The 19,370-nt window shown below is 44.3% G+C and overlaps 1 protein-coding gene across 5 annotated transcripts in view; it reads left to right on the top strand.

Annotated features, from left to right (window-relative positions):
• Positions 1–19,370, top strand: part of DENND1A (DENN domain containing 1A) — a 1,150,393-nt gene that overhangs the window by 191,296 nt on the left and 939,727 nt on the right. For all 5 annotated transcript variants that reach the window (XM_030207362.1, XM_030207365.1, XM_030207363.1 and 2 more), the window contains exon 3: positions 13,622–13,665. In XM_030207362.1, coding sequence (XP_030063222.1) covers positions 13,622–13,665 — 44 coding nt within the window. The remainder of the gene's footprint in view (positions 1–13,621; positions 13,666–19,370) is intronic.

Here is a 19,370-nt window from a genome sequence, read left to right as displayed (position 1 = left end):
ACATTGCAAGATACCAATGACATTGTAAAGTATCCGGTTGAATTTCTAAATTCACTTCATACACCAGGAATTCCACCACATCATCTACACTTAAAAATTGGTTTGCCAATCATACTGCTCTGAAATCTAAATGCTCCAAAGCTGTGTAGTGGCACATGTTTAGCTCTTAAAACTCTAATGGTGTTACGTCTGTGCTCACCTCGCCCTCTGGTGGCCAGAACCGGTGGCTGCTGTGGACCGTCACCCATTCCAGATTTCAGGCCAGTCCGGTCCAGATCTTCCGGGCTGCCAGACTTGCTTGCTTGGATTTGAACCTACACAGCACCCGTAGTTTCCTGGTGATTGTTGCAGCTGAGCTCCAGGTGCTGCTTGGCTTATTAGCCATTCTGAAACCTTGCTGCTTGGCCTTTGCATTGCGTCTAAGGCCCTGGTATGTTGGTGCTTTTGCACTTCAGCCTGAGTTTGTTTCCTTGCTCTAGTTCTTGCCTGAAGTCTTGCCTGTTCTAGTGAGTCTATGTTTAGTTTAGGGTATTGCTTGATTACTGTATTGCTTGTTTCCCAGTCTTGTGTCTTGTTTGTATGTCTTTGCCTAGTTCTGGGTTTATCTGTGTTTGTTCCCTGCTTCAGTGGCTGCTTGCAGCTTTCAGTTCAGTCTCCTGTCTAGCTGTGTTTGTTCCCTGTTTCAGTGGCTGCTTGCAGCTTTCAGTCCTGTCCTTTAGCCTATCTTTTCCCTGCCTTGCTGTCCCTGTGCTGCCTAGCTGTTATCCAGTCCTGCCCTGTCCAGTAAGTCCTGCCGGCCATCTGAAGCCTTGAGCTCAACTCTTGGTGGAAAGTGGCCAGCTGCAGGTGAAGCCTAACTGTTTGTCAGAGATCTGCCCTGTCTCTAGCGTGGGGTGGTTTTGCCTGCCACTGCCGCTCCTCGGCAGTGGTCCAAGGGCTCACAAACCCAGTTCCAGCTTTGTAAACGTGACAAATGGCACACGTTATTGAACCTACAATCTTAAGAGGTTGTGCCAAAGGACAGCACATTTTTATACCTAAAATTCCTGTACATGAAGTGGAGAACTTCAGGTGGAACATAAGTTGAATTTTGTCCCACCAAATTTTGAATCCTCTTCCATAATCACACAAAGCACTTGTTGTCCACACTTTCTATGTCCACTACCTTGTGCTTGATAATTGGACCACACATCTGATCTACACAAGATGTCAGCCAGGTTTCTATTTCTAGAATAAGAAACCATGCAAAGAGTGTTTCTAAAGCTCTCATGTACTGATAGAACAGACCACTCAAGCAATTTTAGGTGAAAAATCAGTATTTTAAAAATGCACAATATTGGAGCACCTTGATCCAAATTTTCTTAATCCTTCAAAGGCCATTCCCTATGATTATATAGGGGTCTCTTACAGGCTTGTTTAACAATCCTATTATGATATCCTATATGCACCAATTTCTTATGAAGACCCGTAGAAGCTGCTTATATTCTGCAGTGGTGTCACAAATCCTCCGATATCTGAGAAATGGAAAAAGGCGGACTTGTTTTTATATAATGGTGGAGGAGTGGCCTAGTGGTTAGGGTGGTGGACTTTGGTCCTGGGGAACTGAGGAACTGAGTTTGATTCCCGGCACAGGCAGCTCCTTGTGACTCTGGGCAAGCCACTTAACCCTCCATTGCCTGCCACATTGAGCCTGCCATGAGTGGGAAAGCACGGGGTACAAATGTAACAAAAAATAAAAAAATAAAATAATAATGAGGTTGCATACTTTCAAACCTTAACAAAGAATTCCAATCTGTGGGTTTAGAGAAAGTTGTAGTTCTACATATACCTTCACATTTCTCAAGTTTCACATAAAAAAAAACAATATTAGAAGACGATTTACATATTGAAACTTAATAGTTGAATGAATACTGTTGTCCTGTAAACTCAGCCAGAGCTGTGTATGTATTTTTCCAAATGAAAAAAATATCATCTATAAAACACCACCATCATAACATAGACTTGTACCCATGAACAAATTGACTATAGAGGGCAAGCAAGAAGCCCCCATAATTACCGACAGCTGTAGATAGATTTTATTGTGGAACATAAAAGAATTGTTCCAAAGAGCTACAGATATCAGCTGAATCAAAAAATCAGTGGGAACCGTCCAGGATCTTTGACGAGCATCTAAATAAGTTTGTAAAATCTCTATCACTTATTGTTGAGGTATTTTCACAGAAGAAAATCCTGGAGAAGGACCGCGATGGACTGGCAAAAGTGCAAATGAAAATGGAGTAGATATAGCACCGTTCACGGAAGAGTGTGTGTATAAACAACTTGAAAAGCTAAAGGTGGACAAAGCCGTGGGACCGGACGGGATCCACCCCAGGATATTAAAAGAGCTCAGAGAGGTTCTGGCGGGTCCTCTTAAAGATTTGTTTAATAAATCATTGGAAACGGGAGAGGTTCCAAGGGATTGGAGAATGGCGGATGTGGTCCCTCATCACAAAAGTGGTGATAGGGAAGAAGCTGGAAACTACAGGTCGGTAAGCCTCACTTCGATTATTGGAAAAGTAATGGAAGCGATGCTGAAGGAAAGGATAGTGAATTTCCTGGAAGCCAATAAGTTGCAAGATCCGAGACAACATGGTTTTACCAAAGGGAAATCGTGCCAAACGAATCTCATTGAATTCTTTGACTGGGTGACTGGAGAATTAAATCAGGGATGTGCTATAGACGTAATCTACCTAGATTTCAGCAAAGCTTTTGACACGGTCCCCCACAGGAGGCTCTTAAATAAACTTGACAGGCTGAAGATAGGACCCGAAGTGGTGAACTGGATAAGGAACTGGTTGACGGACAGATGCCAGAGGGTGGTGGTGGATGGAATTCGCTCAGAGGAGGGAAAGGTGAGTCGTGGAGTGCCTCAGGGATCGGTGCTGGGGCCGATTCTGTTCAATATATTTGTGAGTAACATTGCCGAAGGGTTAGAAGGTAAATTTTGCCTTTTTGTGGATGATACTAAGATTTGTAACAGAGTGGACACCCGGGAGGGAGTAGAAAACATGAAAAAGGATCTTCGAAAGCTAGAAGAAATGCAAAGTGATGCACTTAGGGAGTAGAAATCCACGGGAGATGTATGTGTTAGGTGGTGAGAGTCTGATAGGTACCGACGGGAAGAGGGATCTTGGGGTGATAGTATCTGAGGATCTGAAGGCGACGAAACAGTGTGACAAGGCGGTGGCCGTAAGTAGAAGGTTGCTAGGCTGTATAGAGAGGGGAGTGACCAGCAGAAGAAAAGAGGTTTTAATGCCCCTGTAAAAATCGTTGGTGAGGCCCCACCTGGAGTATTGTGTTCAGTTTTGGAGGCCATATCTTGCTAAGGATGTAAAAAGAATTGAAGCGGTGCAAAGAAAAGCTACGAGGATGGTATGGGATTTGTGTTACAAGACGTATGAGAAGAGACTTGCTGACCTGAACATGTATACCCTGGAGGAAAGGAGAAACAGGGGTGATATGATACAGACGTTCAAATATTTGAAAGGTATTAATCCGCAAATGAACCTTTTCCGGAGATGGGAAGGCGGCAGAACTAGAGGGCATGAAATGAGATTGAAGGGGGGCAGACTAAAAAAAAATGTCAGAAAGTATTTTTTCACGAAGAGAGTGGTGGATGCTTGGAATGCCCTCCCGCGGAAGGTGGTGGAGAGGAAAATGGTAATGGAATTCAAACATGCGTGGGATAAACATAAAGGAATCCTGTTCAGAAGAAATGGATCCTCAGGAGCTTAGCCGAGATTGGGTTGCAGAGCCGGTGGTGGGAGGCGGGGCTGGTGGTTGGGAGGTGGAGATAGTGCTGGGCAGACTTATACGGTCTGTGCCAGAGCCGGTGGTGGGAGGCGAGGATAGTGCTGGGCAGACTTGTACGGTCTGTGCCCTGAAAATGACAGTTACAAATCAAGGTAAGATATACACAAAAAGTAGCACATATGAGTTTGTCTTGTTGGGCAGACTGGATGGACCATGCAGGTCTTTTTCTGCCGTCATCTACTGTGTTACTATGTTACTATTGCAGTGTAAAGCGATTGAATGTCCATAATGAGGGATAAAATTGGATCATCTCCCAACTGCAGCTTTGCTAATTTCTTTAAGTGCGTAGTATCCTTCAACTAAGCAGGAATGCATTCCATTAAAGGGGCTAAAACTTTGTCCACATATTTACACACACGCTCCAATAAAGAGTTGCAGGCAGGTACTAGTGGTTGACCAGAAGGATGTTGAGAATCTTTATGGATTTTTGGAAGCAGATAGAAAATAGGAATTTGGACTTTCTGATGATACAAAAACTGATATTTCTTTTTTGAAAGAAAACCCAATTCTACCCTTTCTAAAGCAATATTTTTTATACATTGCAGTAATCTATCTGTGGGATCAGTCTCCAATTGTTGATAAACTGAGGGGTCCAAAAGTTGGTGTAGTGCTTCCTGAATATAATCATTTTTATTCCACACAATAGCCCCATGGTGGATAACTATATTTGTGTTCAGCTTTAATTTTTGCAATGCCTCCCTATCCTGTCCGGTCAAATTTTGAGGCTGAAAAATAGATGGTTGTTCAGGTTCCACAACCTCTTGCAGAACTAGGTTTTTAAATGTATCCAAAGCGGGGTCCAAGCATAGAGTAGTTCATTTCAAAACACCTGTGGAATGAATTTTGAGCTTCTAAGAAATTGTGGAGAGGGGGAAGTATCCTGCACTGCATGGCAGGTACAACTCCCAACAGCCTTCCTGGGCAGTCTTGGATGATGTGTCTTTCTCTGCCATTATTTACTACATTACTATACTCTATGACCTGTGAATTGTCACTTTTTTATGTGCCAGTTCTAATCTCCGCTTGCTGTTTCCCAAAGAGAGCAACTTGCTATCAACCTTTTTGTTGTTTTTGCTACTATATACTTTATAGCCCACACTCTGCAAGTTTTCAGCTTTAGCTGTGATGATAAATTCTTCAGAGCTGTGGAAGAAATATTTCTCCATGAAATACTGCCCACCCTTTCAAGGACAAACTAATTCAAAGAGTGGAGGTTTAATTTTTATGTGCAGTTTGTGTTCCCCTATCTTAATTCCTTCTAATAGGTTTGCACAATTCACTTTGTGTTCTGACATGCCTTATTTAAAGTTCCTGTACATGGCAAAAGCAGGATGAGGTAGGTATGGCCTGCTTGAGATTTACAATGTTGAATTGTGACTGGCCATAGAGCAGCAGTCAAATTAACAGGGATTGCAAATGATGAACTCAAGTAGCAGGCACCTGACCTGGCAGTCAAACTACTGAAATGTCTTGGATGCCTGTTTTTTCTTATGCCTTAATTCTTTAAGGAAACAAATAGAAACATAAGACAATGAATAATTGAGTTGAGATTGCATAGAAAAATGACAGCAGATTAAGACCATATGGCCTATCCAGTTTGCCTGTCCACACCAACTACTATGCTCCTATCCTGTCCTGTGATCTGTGGACCACAAATGATTACTTAAGGTAGGTTGGGGGAGACTTATAGAGGAGGTCTGGGGAAGAGGGGTAATGGGGTAGAGGTGGGGCTTAAACACCTAAGGACTTATGTCTTCGAGGGGATACACTTGTTGACATTGGCCCCTTTAAGGTGGAAATATCTTGCTGCTTTGAACTGGTGTTTTTTTTTTTTTTTTCCGATGCAGCTTGATGCATCATTAATGTCTGAACCATAAATATTCTTGAAAATGAGGGCACAGAGAAATGTAATCTGAAATATTAGGGGACTGTTTACTAAAGTTCAGTACATTTTTGTGCCTGTGGCAGCTTAGCAAAAGGGCCCCTATGTGCATCCATGCTAATCACAATCCTTAAGCGTTTTCTTGAGGGGACAGTGATTGATGCCTCTCTAAGGAGTTCTTTTACAAAGGTGCACTATTCAAATTCCAAGGCAAGCTACGCTATTCGATTTACATAATAATGCAATGTTTTGCATGCTTTGTATGTCAGTACCTTAAAGTGCTTTATGGTAAAATAATGCACAACTTTGCCATTTAACACACATTAAGGGGCAAAATTTGTGCATTATTCTCTTAACTATATTAATAATTATCCCCCTCCCCCACTGCCAAATGTGATCATCCTCAGATCCAGTTCTTTTATGTTTTCAAGTTTACTCCCTATATATGGCTGTTTCAGCTTAAATGTGTGGCCCTGCATTTTTCAGCATTAAATCTTAAAAGTGTAGACCACTATTTAAAATTCACTAGATCTCTCCTCATGTTACTGCATATAGAAATAGAATGGGGTCATGCCTAATTTTGGTGCAGAAACAGAAGTTTAACCTCAAGCAGTTGCTGTCAATTGAGTTCATATTTAACTACAAACTTATATGTATGTTTCACATGAGTGTTAGGGAAAGCAATGAAACTGATAGCTAGTAAGTGAGATTTATAATGTCATGAGATATACTAATGAACTTTTGAGCGTGTGTAAATGTAGTGTGACTACTTAAATCTTATAAGATGTTAACCGAGTTTGAACATTATTAACTTTTTTTTTGTTTTGTTTCTCAGATAGTTTTTTTTCAGAAGCAATTTTTCTTTCTTATGCTTTTGTAATTTGCGTGGGTGTATTTTTTTTTTAATTTCTGAGCACCATGCACACTTCATGTTAAAGCGTTTTATTGCAAATGGACTCGGGAGAAACATGTGACTGTTTGTTATGCCAAGACAGAAATTACGGGGCTTCGTTTTGCGAATAATTTTTGTAGAAAAAAAAATCAATACAAACAGCAATCTTATTTTTAAATTACATTTATAGGAAAATTTGACCTGCATGAAAATGAGGCATGGTAGGTGTTTATATTTCTCTCCCAAAAAAGAAACAATGGAGTCTAACTGAATGGTCCAGTTGTCACCCTGTGTTGAAGTCCTGGACCCAGTTTCTGCTCATTGCACTGATAAAGGGCTGGGGTTGCTGCAGAGACATGCTAGAAGTTCCAGCTGTTGTTTAATAGTGAGACCTCAATGAAGGGTAGGTAAAGTGCATGCATCCCTGGGTTTTTCAAAGGTTGTTCACTCAGAGATAATAAAAGTGGGGGAAATGAAGTTGAAGCAACAATTACATCAATACAAATATGTAAAAAGCACCTGGATTGAGGATGTTTACTACAATGGTTGGGTGAAAAGGGAATAGAGTGCCATAATTGTGGAGGAAAAACGTCTGGCATTAGTTAATGATGATCTCTAGTGTTTCCAGTTAAATTTGGTAGCGAATGGTTGGGTTGGATGTGCAGGTGTGAATAATGGTGAGGAAGGTAAAATTAAAACCACAAAAACCTGTACTCTTTCTGGCAAATTGGAACTGCTTAATGGGCATTTCCTTGCCTGGTAGAACTCTTTACAAAAAAACTAAAAAATATGCAGCATTCATAGAAGCATAGAAAATGACAGCAGAAAAAGACCATATTTCTTATACAGTCTGTCCTTCCAAGCCAAAGCCCAGTTCTTGCCAACCCTTTGTTTTCCCTTATTCCATGGTTTCCTGAATTTTAATAGTCCAAATCTTCAACACTCTCACTGAGATGCTGTTCCATGTATCCACTATCCTTTCTGTAAAATATTTCCATACATTGTTCCTGAGTATGGGGTCTAGGTCTGCAACTATTGCAGTTAGAGACCTCAAATTTTGGGAAACTTCGTTTAACACCTGACTTGCGCAACAGATAAAATTTGAACAAAATTGGAGACATGATGGTGGGAAGATTTAGACCACTTGGCATGGAATGACCCTATGACCTCTTATTCCACAGCCTCATTTGCATCGCATGGCCTGACTCCTTGTTCTGAAACACATGTAATTAGAAAAATAATAATCATTACCTTTTTCGTCTTATATTAATTATTTGCCTTTCTGAAGAGATTCACCTATTTAAATTGAATAGGTCCAAGTCTGCCCTTTTGAATAGGTACATAAGTATTGCCACGCTGGGACAGACCAAAAGTCCATCAAGCCCAGCATCCTGTTCCTAACAGTGGCCAATCCAGGTCACAAATACCTGGTAATATCCCAAAAAAGCTCAATACATTTTATGCTGCTTATCCCAGAAATAAGTAGTGGATTTTCCCCAAGTCAATTTAATAATGGTCTATGGACTTTTCCTTTAGGAAGCTGTCCAGGCCATTTTTAAAACCTGCTAAGCTAACCGCCTTTACCACATTCTCTGGCAACGAATTCCAGAGTTTAATTACACGTTGAGTGAAGAAATGTTTTCTCAGATTCTAACTACACTTCTCCATTGAGAATACTGACCATTTAACCCTACTCCCTGTTTTCTATCTTTTAACCAGTTTTTAATCCACAATAGAACACTTACCTCCTATTCCATGACTCTCCAGTTTCCTCTGGAATCTTTCATGAGGTACTTTGGCAAACGCCTTCTGAAAATCCAGATACACAATATCAATCGGCTCCCCTTTTTCCACATGTTTGTTCACCCCTTCAAAGAAATGTAGTAGATTGGTGAGGCAAGATTTCCCTTCACTAAATCCATGTTGACTTTGTCTCATTAATCCATGCTTTTGAATATGCTCTGTAATTTTGTTCTTAATAATAGTCTCTACCATTTTGCCCGGCACTGATGTCAGACTCATTGGTCTATAATTTCCCGGATCTCCTCTGGAACCTTTTTTAAAAATCGGCGTTATTTTGGCCACCCTCCAATCTTCCAGTACCACGCTGAAGTTTAAGGATAAATTACATATTTCTAACAATAGCTCCGCAAGCTCATTTTTCAGTTCTATCAGTACTCTGGGATGAATACCGTCCGGTCCAGGAGATTTGCTAATCTTCAGTTTGTAGAACTAACCCATTACATCCTCCAGGTTTACAGAGAATTCATTAAGTTTCTCCGACTCGTCAGCTTCGAATACTATTTCCGGCACCGGTATCCCACCCAAATCTTCCTCGGTGAAGACCGAAGCAAAGAATTCATTTAATCTCTCTGCTACGGCTTCGTCTTCCCTGATTGCCCCTTTTACTCCTCAGTCATCTAGCGGTCCAACTGATTCTTTTGCCGGTTTCCTACTTTTAATATACCTAAAAAATGTTTTACTATGTGTTTTTGCCTCCAACGCAATCTTTCTTTCGAAGTCCCTCTTAGCTTTCCTTATCAGTGCTTTTCATTTGACTTGACATTCCTTATGCTGTTTCTTATTATTTTCAGTTGGTTCCATTTTCTGAAGGATTTTCTTTTAGCTCTAATAGCTTCCTTCACTGGGAAGTTCTTTTGCCACGCTATAACGACGGTATTTTAGCGCCAGAGTTTTCAGCATCTAGTATGAACATAATAAAATGTTTTAAAGAACACTCTAGCACATATAGGAAGGCAATCACAAGATTTCAGCAGGGGGGATACACTATCTTATCTAGTATGTCAAAAAAATCAGCCTCACAGCTGTATTTTGAAGTAGTTGCAATTTCTGTGGCACCAAGATGTATAGAGTTACAGTAATCAAGAACAGATAGCATCATAGCCTGTACCACTAAAGCAAAATCTTTCATAGAAATTAGAACATATTGATCTAAGTTGCTTAAGTTTGAAAAACTCTTTTTTAGCCACATTATTAATTTGAATCTCAAAAGATAATGCTGAATCCAGAAAAACTCCCAGCACACATGCATACTGTGCAACCTTTAAGGTCACACCATCAGATAAAGTAACCAAGCTGGGAATATCAGTCAAAGAGTTACTTAACCATAAAATATTTGTTTTGTGTGCATTTAATTTAAGGGGAATGTCATGAGCCCATTTCTTAATCTTAAGAATACATTTTTCAATAATCTGATACGTAAGCATTTGGTTAGAATGTACAGAAGCCAAGACACAAATATCATCTGCTTAAGAGCAAAGAAATGTATCTGCAGGCATAGAAATGGTACCAATATCTGACATGAGCAAGTTAAGTAACAAAGGGAAAGGGGCGATCCCTGGGGGACACCACACAGACACCATTCTTTAAGACACAGTAACCACAAGGAGTCAAAAGCTCCGGATATATCAAATTGTAGAAGTATTATCTGTTTGCCCAAATTTAGGGCTTTGCGGATCTTAACTAGCAAAACTAGGAGCAGTGACTCTGTACAGTGCTTACCTCTATAGCTGAATTTAGTACTGTTTAGACACGAGTATTTCTCAATAAAATGAGAGAGTTACATCCCTGTGAACGATTCCATCAACTTAGCAAGAGCTGGTATACTAGCAATGGGTCAAAAACTTGAGGGGATAGAAAGATCCAGCACCTCAGACTTTGGAATCAGTGTCAATAAAATATGATCTACCGGTATGGACTGAGGATAAACACCAGCACTCAAAACAGAATTAGGCAACAAAGTAATCCAGTAGATAGTCTGAGCAAGAAGTTCCCTCAGAAAGAATGATGCACAGCTATCAAGTATTGAAGAAGATTTTGTTACTTTTGTAAATGTGTTTTCAACAGAGAAAAAGAAACATCATCAAAGTTAAACCATAATCTATTAGTTGGAATATTATCAAACTAGTAAAAGAGGCCCGTTTCGGAAAGAAATGAAACAGGCGCTAACAAGGTTCCACGCCCCCCTCCCTCCCTCCCTCCCTCTGTCTCTCTCCACTGAGTTCCAGCCCCCCTCCCCTCCGAGTTCCATGCCCCTCTTCTCCCTCCCTCCTCCCTCCCTCTCCTCCGAGTTCCAGGCACCCCTCCCCTTCGAGTTCAGGACCCCCTGCCCCCTCCCCTTCTAGTTCCAGGACCCCCCTCCCCTCTGAGTTCCAGGACTCCTCTCCCCTCCGAGTTCCACGCCCCCCTCACCTCTGAGTTCCATACCCCCGTGCCTCCCTCCCTCTGTCTCTCTCCCTCCCCTCTGAGTGCAAGCACGACCTGTCCTCCGGCAGCCCCTCGCTTTCCTAAGTGCCGGCAGTAATTTAAAAATTCTTACCTCGGGGTCCGGCGTCAGCAGTGAAGGCGAGCGCCGCTTCACGCTGCCTTCCCATCTGTCTCAGCTCTGCCTCTGGTCCCGCCCTCATTTCCTGTTTCCAGAAGTGCGGGACCAGAGGCAGTGCTGAGACAGATGGGAAGGCATTGTGAAGCACCGCTCGCCTTCACTGCAGACGCCGGACTCCGAGGTAAGAATTTTTAAATTACAGCTGGCACGCAGGAAGGCAAGGGGCTGCCAGAAGACAGGTCATGCTTGCACTCGGAGGGGAGAGAGAGGGAGGGAGGCGCGGGGGCTTGGAACTCGGAGGAAGGGGGGGCTGCAACTCGAAGGGGAGGGGGCCTATAACTTGGAGGGGGGAGGTAGGGGGGGCATGGAACTTGGAGGGGAGGGGGCTGAAACTCGGAGGATAGGGGGAGGAGGGAGGGGGGTGATTCTCTACTCACCTCCAACGTTCCGTGGCTGGCTGGTGCTGGCTTTCCTTCCCTCTTACTGATCCGCTCTCTGACATCATCACCAGGGCGGATCAATGGGAAGTGTGTTACGAACCCAGGCATTCAGACGGAGGTGCAAATTATTATATAGGATGACTCAGACGGCATAGTATTATGAGAAATAGATTTACCATCTGTAGATGATAGTTTTGTTGTAATTTTCTCAATCTTAGTAGGAAAAAATAGTAGCAAGCATCTGAGTAGAAGGTTGATTAAGTTTCATTTCATCTCCTAAAGAAGGAGGAGAAGACAAATTACAAACAATGTGAAAAGCTTTTTTGAATAGAGGAGAGTTCTCTATTTGAGTAGCATAATAAGATCTTTGCTAGGAGTAATTCCAATTTATACAGAGAAAATAGCTCACTCCAGGTAAACTTAATTTCAGGTTTATCGTGCCTGCACCACTTCTTTAAATCTGATAACTGTTATTATACCCAGTGCTGACTTCCTCAGGCGTATAGACTTTTCTTTTAATGGTGCTAACTCTTCTAAAGTTTTACTAACTGATAAATGCCAGTTAGAGAATAAATTTAACATGACCAGTCTCCTCAAAATCTAATTGTCTCTCCATCTGGGATAAAAAAAAACCCAGATCAGTCTAATCTCTTTAAAATAGTTCTAGTGCAAGGGTTTAGATAATGTACATTGAGGATAAAACTAGTTTTAAAATAAGAGTTCAAATGGGAGCTACACCTGGGTCCCGTTGTTCAAAGTCCACTGCACTGACCTCAACCATTCCAGTCCTGGAGCATCCCTGCCAGTCAGGTTTTCAGGATATCCACAATGAATATGCATGAAAGATATTTGCATATAATGGAGGCAGTGTATTCAGATCAACTTTATGCATATTCATTGTGGATATCCTGAAAACCGGACTGCCAAGGGGTACTCCAGGACTGGACTTGGGAAACATTGCACTAGACTACTTAACACTTGTTTGCTGTTCTTTTAGGTATGGTTATAATACATGACGCTGTCATAGAGCCTGGTATCCATTATCATTTTCACTTCTTAGGGGGGTGGGAGGGGATCAGTAATCACTGAGAGATTAAGGAGGGGTCATACGTGCATCCCTCCAGTGGTCAGCTGCTCAATCAAGGCACCCTTTGTACCCTGGACGTGATTGAAACAGGTCTAAATAAAAACATCCTCCTTTTTGGACTTGGACGTTTCTTTACGTTCTGTTATCACTGGAAGACGTCCTAATTTTGGGTCCGACCAAAATATGCTTCCAACACCCCCCCCCCCCCCCCTTTGCTGATTGGACGAACTGCAGATTAAAATGTCTAAATTCTGCCTTTAAAAAAATCACAGTTTGGATGATTTTGGCAGATGGACCCTTTTTTGGCCATTTTGAGATGTCCCATCTGCTTTGAAAATGAGCGCCAGAGCATGATTGATGACAGAATAATGCTCAGTGGAGCTGCATCTTGTACTTTTTACCACTTGGAGGTGTTAAAATACATTTATAAGAGTACATATAAGAAAATAGAAATTACAGGAGTCTGAATTTCAAGGCGCATCCTAAAGAGAGTCTGTCAAGATTGCATTAGAGCAGGGATTCTCATCCCAGTCCTCGAAACATACTTAGCCAGTTAGGTTTTCAGGATATCCATAATGAATATGCCTGAAGTAGATTTGTATGCACTACTTTGATTCAATGCAAATCTATCTCATTCATGTTCATTGTGGATATCCTGAAAACCTGACTGGCTAGATGTGCTCCTTGGAATTGGGTTGAGAAACCCCTGCATTAGAGGTATCTCAAAGGGAATCATAAAGAAAGCAATATACATGTTGCACTATGAAACATTTTCTCTTCTGTAGTTATTTAATGTCTGTCCAAGATATCAAATAAAAATTCTAAGCAGGTTTCTCTGTTGTCTGCCTGTGCAACTAACTAGCTATTTGCAAGTGATAGGGTAGCAGCCTGAAGTTAACAGAAGCATTTTGTTTTTGTTTTTTTTGTGTGTGTGGTCTTTTGGAGGAGGGTAAAAGGAAAGCCTTGAAGAGTCTTTCTTGCCCTTATCAGCACTGCAGCCTCAGCTGCCCTTCTTGGATCCCCTGCCAGGGTTGCTATCATCTTCTGATCAAATATTAATGTGTGATTCTTTGCTTGCTCACTAATCCAAAGCCAATTAATATTATCTGTCAATTATTTACAGATCCTGAGGTGCGGAGGCAATTCCCTGAAGACTACCATGACCAGGTTTGTTTTTTTGTTTTTTTTTACATGACAACATTTATTTTAGTGGTATGTAGCATATTGCTGTTGTTTTCATTTCAGCGACATATAGATTTATAAAGGGCAGAGAAGCAGTGTGTAGATTCCTACAAATGAAAATATAATACAATAAATATCACACTGTTTTGGGATTGCTTTAGGGAAATAAGAATATGCTTCATGTTTTATTTTTAGAAAATTAAGACTGGGATTGATGTAGACTACCCCATGTCTAGCTAACTGCTCCTTCTTTAACATTGGTTTATTTGATCTGGTTTGAAAGAGCTTATTGTTTCACTGTAGAGATATTCGTGCAGAATCCTGTTCAATAATTCTCACCACCAATGTTCTAATGAGTGACTGCCTGTGTCCGTGGCTCCTGGAGTTGCTGAGCTAGGCTCCGTAGCCAGGCTGACATCACTCAGAGCTGATTCCCAGGCAGGGGGAGGAGTAGGGAAACACGCGGAGCAACTTGCTTTGCGTGTTTCCCTACTCCTCCCCCTGCCTGGGAATCAGCAGTGAGTGCGCCGCTCCTTGCCACTTGCTCCGAGCAAGTGGCAGGGAGCGGTACATCAAAAAACGACAAGCGCGGCACCACAGACAGCCATCAGACAGCCCCCCCCCCCCATGGTGCTTCACCCAAGCACCCCCCCAAAAGCATATCAACCCCCTTGCCAAAGCACATCAACCCCTTCGGTAACGCTGTCCGGCCGCTGCTGCTTCTCCTGTTGAGCAGCAGTGGCCGCTAAAAAAAAAAAAAGCCATAAATGATTTTAAACATCAAGCAAAGCACCGCAGACAGCCATCAGGCATTGGCTGTTGGCTCTGCAGCCGCTCCTCCTCTCGCCTCCACGTCACTGCCCCTGGAGTAAGACCCTGGAGGAGTGCAGCGATGTGCGAGGCGAGAGGAGGAGTGGCTGCAGAGCTGACAGCCAATGCCTGATGGCTGTCTACGGTGCCGCATTTCAGGTTTAAAAACATTTATGGCTTTTTTTCTTTTTGTAGCGGCCGCTGCTGCTCAACAGGAGAAGCAGCAGCGGCCGGCCAGCGTTACCAGTGGCAGCTGCGGGTGGCAAGGGGGTTTGATGCACCGGGGGGAGGAGAAGGGAGAGTCGCTGGACATGAGTGGCTGGAGGGGGGGCAGGGGGGAGGAGGAGGGGAGGGTCACTGGACATGGGTGGCTTCAGGGGGGGGCAGGGGGAGAGGAGGGTCGCTGGACATGGATGGCTGGAGGGGGGGCAGGGGAGAGGGAGATGAGGAGGGGGTCCTGAGACCAGAGAGGTGGGGTGGAGAGGGGGGGCCCTGCGAGGGAGGGACCTGCAAGAGGGGGGGCCCACACTCACTCACTGTCTCTCACATACACTCTCTCTGACACACTCTCTGTCTATCACACTCTATCTCTCTGTCACACACACACAGTCTCACACACACAGACACTCTGCCTCTCACACACTCTCTCTCTCTCTCACACAAACAAACACACACACACACACACACACACACACACACACACACTCTGTCTCTGTCTCTCTCTCATTCTCTCTCTGATACACACACTCCATCTCTCAAGCACGCTCTCAAACATACACACTCCGAGGAAAACCTTGCTAGCGCCCGTTTCATTTCTGTCAGAAACGGGCCTTTTTTTACTAGTAATCACATAAATTAGATTTAAACAACAGAAATAGCCAGAAGTACCTGCATATAATAAGTGTAAACCACTTTGGATGTACCATAGAAAGATGGCATATCAAATCCATGATCCTTCACCAGATCTGCCGATCTTATTTTCAGGGGCTGCTCGATCATTAAGCCACCTGAGGCGGGAGCCTCAGGCGGCACTCTTTTGGGAGTGGCATTTCCCCCCTTTCCTTCCTTCCTCCATCCCATTCCCTGATTTTACCTTTTTGTGCTTTTAAAAAGCTGGCGGCGGCAGCGATTCGTATTCGCTACCCTGACACTGGCACCCGCCTCTTACCTTTACTGTGGCCACCTCTCTGATGTAACTTCCTGTTTCCTTAGAGGTGGCTGCAGTAGAGAACAGGCCAGCGCCGGTGGCAGGGCAGCATATGAGAATCGCTGCTGCCTGCTTTTAAAAAAATGTAAAAAGAATGTAAAATTGGGGAAAGGGGTGGAGGAAGGAAGGGGGAGATGCCAGAACTTGGCCCCGGGAGGTGGGGGGCAGCATCTTTCCTTTGGCTACCCTTGCTTGATACTTTTAGCCATCCAAAAGAATTTAAATCAGCTTACTATATGTGATATTTTGTTTCTTTGAACAGTTTAATTGCTAGAACAGAATATAAATGGAATCAAATAAATTAATTTCAATTCACTCTGAAAACATTTTTTTTCTTTTGTTTGCTGAATAGAAGTAGCCATACTGCTGAAAAACCCTATGCCCTTAAAAACCTCAGACCACCCTGCATTCTACTGAATTTACCCACTTGCCTTGGTCCAAGGGGTTGGTGAGGCAGGAGTAATCACTATTCACACCTGACCCACTGGTGCTGTTCTTCAAAATGGCAGAGTGTAATATGAGACTGTTGCAAGGAGGTTTTATGATGGGAGACGGCATGAGCCTATCTGGCCCATTATCTGGACTGAAGGCATTGGGTGGAGCTTGCCGCCATATTGAGTGACCCCAAGCATTCGCAGACTCTGTTGAAAACAATAGCAAATGTGTGAGGTTTATACTATTTTTGTAAACCTCCTTGATTTTGCATTCTTTGTTAGGAGGGCATCAGGGAGTTTTCAAGGGGTCTGTGAAAGTGGGAGGGTTATATTCAAAATATTTTTTGTCAGTGCGCCAGAGCTTGCTTTATTTGCAAACGATTATGACTGCCTATGTGCGGATTTTTTTATTTTTATTTTTTTTATTTGACAGCTTCCCATATGCTCTTCAGCACAAACTACTCCTGAGTTGCCGCAGGAAAGTAAGGGCGAGTTTCCAGCCAAGGTTTTGTGTGAGCTGCCCAATTCTTTCAATGGCGGTGATGGGGGGCGCGTAGTTTTTGCCTCTGTCAGAGACTCAAGAGCAGTGAATGTTGTGCCAGTCAGCGTCGAGTCCACGTGAGAAATTGACCTGTGTTAAATTATGCAAAATTATGGAATTGTGCCAGAGCACAATCATCTGTTCACCCGTTGTCATAGGCAGACATAAGATGCTTGTCTGCTGTCCGCAAGGAGGTTTAATAGACAGCATTCAGAGTTTTTATTAAACCTTCTTGGCTGCCCGGAACAAAACCTACAAAGAGGGGCATTTTCGAAAGGGACGTCCAAGTTGCGATTTAAGGTCCTTAAATTTGGATGTCTGTAGATTTGGTCGTCCCTAGACATGGATGGCTACCTATATATGGGTACAGTGGGTTTGTTGTGGGTTTTGGAGAGCTCGCTGTTCCCTCCACAAATGTAACAGGTAGGAGAGGGGGGTATGGGCCTGGGTCCGCCTGTCTGAAGTGCACTGCAGTACCCACTAAAACTGCTCCAGGGACCTGCATGCGCTGTCATGGACCTGAGTATGACATCTGAGGCTGGCGTAGAGGCTGGGAGGGGGTTAGTGACTACTGGGGGAGTAACGGGAGGTCATCCCCAATTCTCTCTGGTGGTCATCTGGTCATTTCGGGCACCTTTTTGTGCCTTAGTCATAAGAAAAACAGGTCCGGGTGAAAACGTCCAAGTGTTTGTCAGGGACGTCCTTGTTTTTTTAAATTATGGGTCAAGGACGTCCAAGTGTTAGGCATACCCAAGTCCCGCCTTTGCTACGCATCGACACACCCCCTTTAACTTTGGCCATCCTTGCGACGGAGTGCAGTTAGAGATGTCCTAAATTGGGTTTCAATTATACTGATTTGGGCGTCCCTGGGACAAGGACGTCCATCTTTCGATTTATGTAGAAAGATGGACGTCCTCTTTCGAAAGTGAGCCCAAAAGTGGCATCATTTTGCTTTTTCGCCTTTCTTCATACCCTGGTATTTCTCTACTTTTGACTGCTGCCTTATTGCATTACTACTCTAACTGATGAAAGGTAATTCCATTCTGACAATTCTTCTGTGTACATCCGTATGCTGCACAAGCCGACATGTTTCTACAACTAAGATTGAATTAAAATGTGCTGAAAACTGCGAGCATGTGAGGAAAGAGCGGGAAAGAAAGATTTAAGGATGCAGCTGATAGTTTGGGATTCACCAATATGGCAGCTGTGCGGAGGAGAGACTGCTTCAGCTTTTTGATGTCATACTATCTCCTGTTATAAAACCTCTTTGGGCTGGTGCCATTTTGGAGTATGACCATATTACATATGAATCTGTTGGTTATTATGTTATTGTTTCTCCGAGGACAAGCAGGCTGCTTGTTCTCACTGATGGGTGACGTCCACGGCAGCCCCTCCAATCGGAAACTTCACTAGCAAAGTCCTTTGCTAGCCCTCGCGCGCCCGCGCGCACCGCGCATGCGCGGCCGTCTTCCCGCCCGAAACCGGCTCGAGCCGGCCAGTCTTCTTTTGTCCGCACTCGGTACGGTCGTGTTTTCGCCGTGTCGAGCCCCGGAAAGTCGACCTCGCGCGTCCAATTTGTTTTGAGCGTGTTTTTTTCCTTCGGGAAAGCTTTGTCCTAGTCGGGAAGTGCTCCGGAAACCCCCCGCCGGGTTTCGTGTAAATCCTCCCCGTACTTCCAGCTTTTTTGCCCCGGTAAGTTTTCTTTCGTCGTCGGGGTAGGCCTCTTTTCGGCCTCGGTCGAGATTTTTTCTCCCTCTAAATTTGGTGCTTCAAATTTCGCCATTTCGGCTTTTGATTTCGCCGGCGTGATTTTTCCGCCCATGACATCGAAGCCTTCCAGCGGCTTCAAGAAGTGCACCCAGTGCGCCCGGGTTATCTCGCTCACTGATCGACACTCGTCGTGTCTTCAGTGTCTGGGGGCCGAGCACCGCCCTCAGAACTGCAGTCTGTGTTCCCTGCTTCAAAGGCGGACTCAGGTAGCGAGACTAGCCCAGTGGAACGTGTTGTTCTCGGGCTCTTCGTCGGCATCGGCACCGGGATCTTCGAGTGCATCGACGTCGTCAGCGTCCAGACCATCTTCCTCGGCCGCCCCTGCATCGAGTGCATCGAGGCATCGGGCCTCTGCATCGGCGCCGAGACATCGGATAGCTGCATCGACGTCGGTGGTACCAGGACCTCGTCTGCTGATGTCGTCGGACGGTGGTGCATCGGGTGGAGTGCAGGTGAGGGCTGTCCATTCCCCTGCTGGTGGCGGTGAGCCCTCGGGTGGGTCTCCGCCTACCCTGAGGGCTCCTGCGGTACAGCCCCCCCGAGATCGACCTTCTTCAGTCTCGGCCCCGAGGAAGCGACGGATGGATTCGACGTCCTCCTCGTCGGTGCCGGGGAGCTCCGGTGACATGCTTCGGAAGAAATCGAAGAAGCATCGACACCGGTCTCCTCCCCGTGTCGGCACCGAGAGCTCTGGGTCGCCGAGGGATTCGGCACCCAGCAGGCATCGGCACCGAGAGGACCGCTCACCCTCTGTTCAGGAGGTGTCGATGCGCTCCGCTCTGGACAGCCCGGAACAGCCTCCACGCCCGGAACAGGTACTGACGTCGACGCCTGCATCGACCTCTCAGCCTTTCTCTGCAGCCGCTCTAAACGAGAGCCTCCGGGCCGTTCTCCCAGAGATTCTGGGAGAGCTGTTGCGCCCTACCCC

Source organism: Microcaecilia unicolor, chromosome 6 (assembly GCF_901765095.1).
Source record: "Microcaecilia unicolor chromosome 6, aMicUni1.1, whole genome shotgun sequence".
NCBI lineage: Eukaryota > Metazoa > Chordata > Amphibia > Gymnophiona > Siphonopidae > Microcaecilia > Microcaecilia unicolor.
Note: the sequence above shows the minus strand (reverse complement) of the source record. Positions and strands in the feature narration are given on the sequence as shown.